Below are 8,482 nucleotides of genomic sequence, written 5' to 3'. Positions count from 1 at the left end.
GCAGGGGCGCTCAGGTCCGGGGCCTCGGGGGCCGCCGGCACGCGCGCGCGCTTCAGCTTGTAGCGGTGGTTCTGGAACCAGATCTTGACCTGCGTGGGCGTGAGGCGCAGCAGGCGCGCCAGCTGCTCTCGCTCCGGCGCCGACAGGTACCGCTGCTGCCGGAAGCGCCGCTCCAGCTCCAGCGTCTGCGCCTTGGAGAACAGCACCCGCCGCTTCTTCCTCTTCTCGGCGTCCGAGCCCGGGGACGCGGGCAGAGCGGACGTCCGCTGCGACGACTCCGGCAGGCTGGTCTCCGGGCTGCTCTCGTCCGAGGCTAGGAAGGGCAGACAGGAGGCAGCCGGATGAAATGCCAACCCCTAGGGCGTCGGGGACCCCTGGGGCGGGGCGCAGAGCCGCCAGCCGAAGGGCGCCCCCACTCGCCTGCGGCTTTCAGAGCGAAGCCACTTCCTTCCCAAGGTGCACAAGTGGGTACCCACCTCTCCGAATTCAGCGACCTTGTTCCCAACCACAACGGTAATCCCCAGGCGTGAGAGCGTACCCCACCAAAACCTACCCCAGGGCCTTCTCACCCTCGCCTCACTTGTAGCAGTGCTGGTTGCCCAGTGACTACAAGCTGGGTCACCCACACAGGCCACTTCCCGGGCGACTGCACCAGTTTGCCGGGATATTAAACCCTTAATGGGGACACAGGAAGGAAAGGCTCTAAGTATTCCGCGCGCAGCAATCCCCAAACGCCGAAACCCAAGTGCCCAGCACGAGGCCAGGTGCAGGGAGCTGCTCGCAGGATGTGTTGACCTGGACGCATTGGCATAGGGCTTTGAGGAGGGCAGAGCCTCCGTTCCCAGGCTAAAGAAATCCAGACTCTGGGCTGGGATCTCGCCTTTCAGCCCCGCAAGGGCCAGGGGCCGAGTCTTGCTCTCCCTCCACTCCCACCGCGGTCCTCCGCTCACTCACAGGGGTAGTGGCCCGGCTCCGACTCCAGCCAGGCTGCGCAAGGGTCGGCCCGGGGCGCGCGTGACTGTGGCTCCCGCCTGGGCCGGTGCTGCGCATCCTGCTCGGGTAAATTCAGGAGGCTGCGCACGGTGAAGCTGAGGCGTCCAGAGGTGGCCATGGCCGAGAGGAGGGGAGGGAGGCGGGGGCAGGGCGGGCTGGGAACGGGGGTGGCGGGGGACGCTGCTGCTACGGGTGGAAGTGAGAGGCGCTGGCCATGAGCTGGCGGGGGAGGATATTAGCGCATTTACAGCGCAGCCCCTGTTTATATAAACAGGTCTTCCCACCCAGCCCTCTTTGAAAGTCGAGGTCCCGGTCTCCAGGGTGTTAAGTACCTGAATGAGTGCTGGACCAAAGCCTGGGTGAGCCCGGAAGGTGCCACCTCCGCCCCCGCCCCGCCCCGTTCTCCGCCCCTCGGCTCCCCGTTACCTCCCAGAGGCTGTAGGAAGCGGCCTTAGGCAGGAGCGATTGTCTGATTAGCCTAAAGTGGGGACAGATAATGGGGATTGTTGCCAGTGAATAACATCTTGGGTGGCGAGCAGTGGCCACCACCCTCTCCACCCAGCCGCTGCTTCCCTCCTCCTCCTGGGCTGACGTGGGACCTGGCCCCGCGGGAACGCTGGGAAGGGTGGGGGCAGCATGGGAGTGTTTATGAGCACCCTGGAATTTATTCCCTGTTTGCCCTATACCTCTAGCTTGTTTACTGGAGTAGTTTCCCGCAATTATCTGGAAAGTGATTTACAAAGCTGAGTTAAAACTCTGGCGCGCTCCCTGTTTTGGGTGAGGTCCCTCTAAGGATGAGAAGTTCCAGGTGCGAACAGAGGGGCCTGACCTTTCCAGCGTCAGGGCCAGGATTTCGGAGAACACTGGGAGCTTCTACAAACTCCAGACACCGCCCCGGTACGACCTGAGGGGTGCTATGAAAGCGGTGAGAGCTGTGGAGAGCCTGTGTGCCCAGGCTGGCAAGACGGAGGTGGCACATAGCTAAGCTACTCGGGTCCAAAGTGCTCAGCCCCACCTGGGCCCTATGGGTCGCAGTATCGGGCTCAGTGTCCTGGCTCGGCAAACCTGGACCCAGGCCCATTCTAGCAGCCATGGGTGGTTATGTTTCTTAAAACAGACGGCGTACGAGGGCGGGGAGGCTTCCTTGGAGTTCGACGCTCTGGCGCCCTCTGTGAGCCTGAGCCCCACAGCCTCAACCTCAGCCCCCGGGCCTGAGATGTGGCCACAGGGGGTCACGGTAGCCGGCGAGTGGTCTGCGTCCCCTGCTCTAGCGCTGTAAACGCCAGCAAAGCTGCTTGGCTCTATCTAGTTGGAGAATTATTACTATGGGACCCGCCCTGCAAGGAATAGGACCGTCTGGGAGTTTCTCCTGGATCTTCAGGTCCCCACATCCCCACCAAGAAAATGATCAGGCAGAAAAAACCAACCGGTGTGGATGCATTTTGTTGGTCAGCAGCTTTGCTCTGGCAGAGGTTCAGCCTAGTGCCCCGGTGAGCGCGGTCTCAGAGTCCTTTATACTGTCCCTGGGGGGTTGGGTCGCTGAATTTTAACGAGGGGTGCTGGGTGGCTGCACCTGAAATCCTGGGCCGCCAAGGCTGAAAGCTAACCTGACTCGAGGTGGCGACTTGGCCCACCTAGCCCAGAACACCCTCCCCAAGCAGCTTCCCTACCAAGCGTGCCCGAGGTGCCCGGGGCTGCGCTGCGCGCTGGGTGGTCGGGCGGAGGCAACCCCAATACAGGCCAACTGCTAGGCAGCGGACAAAGGGGAAATGGAGCTCGACGCCCCGGACCTGTTGGAAGCATTTGTTCCAGTCAAGATTTTGCATTTGTTCAGTCCAGAATAATGCATGATTGACGCTTGCTCACAATGAGCTTTAGCACGCTGGGATAAATCGGAGCTTGTCCGGTGTTGTCATGGTTTTCAATAGAGTTCAATGGGATTGGGAGCACGATCGACTCTGCTGGCCGTCTTTCCGCGGCCCTGGCAATAGATTTATTAGTTATGTCTTTTAAAATAAGATTAAATTGAAATGACTGCGCTGTCCTCTCTGCAGACAAGAACAGGGCGGGGAGCTGATAATGGAAGGCGGGGTGGAGACTTGGGGAAGCCTTAGGATAGAGGCCCAACTTCGAGTCTGAATGTGATCAAGGAGAAGGCCTGGAAATGGGTTTGCAGCCTAGCTCTACCTCCAGCTGCCGCTAGTCACCTCATCACTCTGATCCTTTTTTTTTTTTCCTCATACGAAACGGAAGAGATTTGGTAATTTCTAAGAGTCCTACTAGTTTTAGGATCTCATTTCTTTGGATTTTTTTTTTTTTTTTTTAAGAAGAAAACCTAGCTTCCTAGTGATGTTTACCTGAGCAGTCTTGAACTCCCTCTTCCCTGCATTTCTTCATTTCTGGTTCCTAGGACTCTGGCTCCAGCGGAGATGTTCCAGGACAGGATGTGCCGTCTTTTGATTTTGCCAAGGTCTCCACAAGAGTGGTGTGGGGCAGATAGCAGTTTTGGAAAAAGAACCAAGTCAGGAGAAGCAACAGAAGAGTCTTCCCTGGAGTGACTGACCTCTCTTAGCCTTTTAATCTATTTAACATCCTAAGACCACACTGACGCGTAGAAATAAGTAAATGGCACTCTTCAGCCCTTAAGAGCTCTTCAGCATCAAATATTTGCTTTTACTCTTAGTGTTGGTTCCCAAAGCAGAGAGATACATCCTCCATGTAGCAGTTGTGCCCCGAGGAAGACTTAGCTCTAGTATTATTTTTAGTTTCACATTCCTTGGCTTGGGAACAGTGTGCCTGGGCACCAGGGTGTGTTTTTGATATCCCAGGGATATCCTGTCTCTCTTGGTTCTAGAAAATGCTGTAACGTCTCTGTTTCATTTAAATGACATCCTCCTTATGCACTTTTGTCACAGTCCAGTGTTCCTTCTAGTTTTGTTCTGGGGCTTCATCTAAATTAGCTTCAAGATCTAGAGCCTGGAGATGCCAAAAAGTTGTTCCATGTAAACCTCTGGATAAATGTAGGAAAGGAAAGGTAATGCCAAAATCACTAAGGCAAGGTGCTCTGTTCATTGCCTTTCTACATCCAATAAATTCAAGACTTTGAAGTAGGAAAGTACTTTAATATTGGGTCAGTAGAAAAAGATAGTAGAACTATTCATAAGTTTTTACATACTGGAAATATATATACAATTTGCCTTCTGTTCACAAGAGTTTCTTAGATTCTTAGTGTGATAAGCAAACATTTAACTACACACTCTCTCAATTTCCAAATGTTGTTTGGTATTTGAGACCCTTGAACTTACATAGCTTGTAAATATTGTTACTTAATTAGCTAAGTATTTGTTTCCCTATAATTGGGTACAGTACATTTCAGTTCTGGTAAGAGTGTTTAATTAAGAGATCTGTAATATGGTGAGTATATTTAAACTGTCCACACAAATCACCCTTGCAGAAGTCTTATCCAGAGATGATCACCTTTGCTGAATGCTTAAGAATTTAAGACTAGAAAATTCTGAAATGAAACTAAAACTAAAATATCTTGATTTTCTGAAAAAAAATTATATCTATATCTTGCATTCTCTTTTTAAATCCCTCCATTTTGGTAAAGTGTTTCACAAAATCCTGCAGATCTATATGGTATTGAAGAGAGGCAACATTGCAAATTCCCCTTGATAGATGGAGGGCCCTCAACTGCCTGGACATTTTTCTTTGCCTCATAGCAACTGCTGTTCCCTCTCTATCAGTATCCTGCTTAAAATAGTGAAAGGAAAATAAAAATGGGCTTTTTGACACTTCCAAGGAGAAGTAGATAATCTTGATTGGCCAGACATGGGAAAAAGAGACAAGATTTAAAATCAGATCTCTTTGCTTTCCCTTTTCAAAACTGGTTGCCATGAATAAGTAAACATTTCTCTTTTAATGGCTAATAGTCAATTGCTTGATTGTGGTCCTGGCCTGGCTGCAATTATTTCTTAGCTGTATTGATAACGTGTGCACATAGGACAAAGAACAGCAACTACTTTGAGACTGGGAATTTAGTCCATCTTTGAAATGGGCTTTTGATATATTATTTCATGTGAAATGACAAAGTTTGAACCATACAGTCTTAAGTCATTTATAATAGTGATTTACCCTTGACCTTGTCATTGTTCCTAATCTATGTGCTGAAAGTTTTTCTTTCCTACTCTAGGATCTAGCCAGGCAAGGTGGCGCACACCTGTAATCCCAGCACTCTGGGAGGCTGAGGCAGGTGGATCACTGCGAGTTCAAGCCCGGCCTGGGCTACAAAGTGAGTTCAAGGCCAGCCTGAGCTGCATAGTGAAACCCTGTATCAAAACAACAACAATGACAATAACAACAAAAACAACAACAACAAACTCATGTGTTATCCAGACACTGTACATGATAATATATAGGGTAAAATGATTCCTTGAATTAAAACATAAATGTATTGAATCAAACAGCCACAGCCTCCATTTTCCAAAGAACCAGCAACGAATATTTTAAATTTTTAACAAGTTTATTAGTTTGTTAAGTGTTTCTGATCTTTCCTTTGCCTTCCAATGGTATAATGAGGGCAGCTGTCCTGGCATAGTGTGTAAATCCAGACTAAAAATAATAACACAACTTGGGGGAGCAGGATATCAAGTCTTATTTGTCTAGAGCTGAAATTCTTGTCTACCCTTTTTAAGGTACCAATTTATACTCCCTTGCTTGACTGAAGCCAAGACATTTTCTAAAACAGAGAATCCTTATTGATGTCTATATAATAGTGGTCTAGGGCTGGAGATGTGACTCAGTGCTAGAACTCCAGCCTGCATTACACTTAATGTTCCACAGAGACACTAAAAGGCAGATTGACCCTGAGAGCACCTGCTATTCACACTGCTCCAGTATGTCAGACAGCCCTGCTGACAATGTGTGTTTACAACTCACTACAAACACTTCCCTTCAAGACAGTTATTATTTTTTCTTAAATTACACATGCATTATAATGGGGCCTCTTAAAAGTTATATTTACTTTATTCTGAGATCAACTTAGGATATGGATTACCCTTCAATGAGATGAAGTATTATTTCCATCTCATTGTACAGCCGCTGAAACTAAATGCTAAGTAGTCTGGAGAAATATGTGTTAATATTTCATGAAGAGAGTCTTTTATTTTTCGGTGGTGCTGGGGTTTGCACCCAGAGCAAGCTGGGGTTTGCACTCATGCAAGCTAGGCAGGTGCTCCAACACTGAGCTACATCCCTAGCCCTGAAGTTAACCTTTAAAAAGCTGGTGAATCAAATATGTAATTTTCTTATTGGTGATTATAATAATAGTAATAAAAATATCACTTTATATATTTTACACATTGAAGAATGCTTTCAATGTGTGCTTACACTTCATCTGTCGTCTTGACTCAGGGTAGATTATCTAGAAGCAAAGTTTAAGGGGAGCCTCAAAGGCAAATAGACAGTGATGCCCCTAGAAATGAAGAAATTAATTGTGAGGATAAAGAGGTGCTAAGAAGAGAAAGCCATTCTATGTGATCAAAAGTATTAGGAAAGAAAGATGGAAAAATAAAAGAGGAGAGGGTTAGACCGGGTTAGAGCTGCAGGCAGAATCTGATCTTAGGAATTCAGATCTGTTGATAGTGAGTTTCATATATTTTCCTAAAGTCTTACTATTTCTAAAAGCCAATGACAATAAACCTTCCCTTTTAAAGTACTTCAAGTTTTATTATTTTGTGTACTCTTAAATTTTCCTTTGGGAAAAACCTTTTTCCCTCTTACAGGGAGAAGAAAACGTGCACAACAGAAGCACAGAAATGACAACCTGCTGGAATTTCCCAACAAAAATAAAAGAGCTGTATCTGTTTACTGCAGCCTCTGGAAATCCCTTAGCCAGCAAAGGTGGCTGTCTTTGTGTTCTTGATTAAATGGGTATTTGCACTGAAGTCACATACCACACAAAGGAAACAAAACAAAATAAAAATGTCCTTCGTGTTCTGTTTTTCAATCATTTATGTGAAGGAGGTTCTTGGCCTTTATCACCGTCAGTGAAAAGTTCCTCACTGGAAGGAGACATTCCACTCACCCTGCTTCGTGTGCACAGGGAGTTTACCATGGAAACTACCTCTGGAGCTATCTGGCAAATATACAGATGACAAAGCTCAATACTGGGCATTTCAGGTTTAGCTTTATTTCAGTGACAGTGTATGAAGAAGGGTGTTTAGAGCTTCTTGAGAAATTAATTGTTTTATTTGTCTTGCCCTGAATCTAAATGCCACTACATTGGATTGATTTAAGTTAGGAAACAACTAAGAAGCCTTGATATTATCTAAGGATGCAAAAATATGTGTGCAGTATATTTAATGTAATTTATGTATACTAACACTGTACTTTTTATAGAAGAGTTTTAAATGATACCTCTGTTTTCTTTAAGATAAGAAATTCTTCTTTAACATATGTTGGTTATGACCTTTCATTAAGTGAGGCAAAAAAAAAAGCTCCACAATTTTTTCTACTGAACTTTTTTTTATATTAACAAGCACCATAGTAAACTCATTGGTTTATCCTTATAACATATTATCTTGCTTTGTCACAAAAACCTGAAGAAACGTGAATGCATCACAAAACTTTCATTGCATATTTTGATTCCACATTCTTGTCCAGCTACCATTTAATTTATTACCGTTCCTGGATGACTGAGGCATCCAAATGTACACACTTTGGATACATAACCAAAACCCAGTTTTTTTTTCCTCGGTCACTGGAAGTATGAGTACATTTGAGTGGTTTGTTTTGTGAGAAAGAGATGGTCACACATTGGATTTAGGTGACTTTTTTGGGTTTGGCTACTTAAAAATGAAATAAAAACTTTCTTTTTATTTTTTAAAGTAAATACTACAAAGTATCTGCAGTGTGATTACATACAAAAGACAAATGAGACCGTACTGTTGAGCCTCTTGAACATCATGTTCAGCTATGCACACAGTACAGGGAAGATATCTCTAAAGACTGACTCCATTACATTTTGTTTAACTCAGAAGAGTTTGTTTTCTGTTTCTGTTTTTTCCCCCTCTGTGCTGAAGAGCAACTTTCTCTCATCTTAGTCATTCCCAGGTTTAGGGTTGGTGATTCCATAAGAACTCACCTGATTTTTAGAGTTAAAAAAGCACAGGTTAACAGTACAGCATTTTTTGCTTTAACATTATCAGGCAGTTTACTTGGTAATTGACATTTTCCATAAATAGTTGTGCTTTGAAAACTATTCTTTTTAAATTCTGTCTTTATCAGCTGAGACTTTTTGAGATATATAAAATTACAGCAAAATGCCTGCATATCAGGAATTCTGTTTGTATTGTGTTGCTGTTGTGATTGTTTTAACGAGGGGAATGTAGTAGAGTGACTGATTAGAATCAAACATTTCTTTTAATAAGTTCCCATTATACCCCTGAGTGGCAGGGATAGTGTTTTTCCTGCCCAAGTTAACATATTA

The 8,482-nt window shown here is 45.8% G+C and overlaps 1 protein-coding gene across 1 annotated transcript in view; it reads right to left on the bottom strand.

The window, feature by feature from the left end:
- The window catches only part of Nkx2-8 (NK2 homeobox 8), a 1,880-nt gene extending 589 nt beyond the window's left edge, over window positions 1-1,291 (bottom strand). The window contains exons 1-2 of the mRNA XM_013510168.1: window positions 955-1,291; window positions 3-313 (exon numbers count right to left, since the gene is read on the bottom strand). Coding sequence (XP_013365622.1) covers window positions 3-313; window positions 955-1,111 — 468 coding nt within the window. The 5' untranslated portion in view covers window positions 1,112-1,291. The remainder of the gene's footprint in view (window positions 1-2; window positions 314-954) is intronic.
- Between the last annotated feature and the right edge of the window lie 7,191 nt (window positions 1,292-8,482).

Source organism: Chinchilla lanigera, unplaced genomic scaffold (assembly GCF_000276665.1).
Source record: "Chinchilla lanigera isolate Chin_1 unplaced genomic scaffold, ChiLan1.0 scaffold00008, whole genome shotgun sequence".
NCBI lineage: Eukaryota > Metazoa > Chordata > Mammalia > Rodentia > Chinchillidae > Chinchilla > Chinchilla lanigera.
The sequence above is the reverse complement of the archived record's forward strand: the minus strand, read 5'-3'. Positions and strand labels throughout refer to the sequence as shown.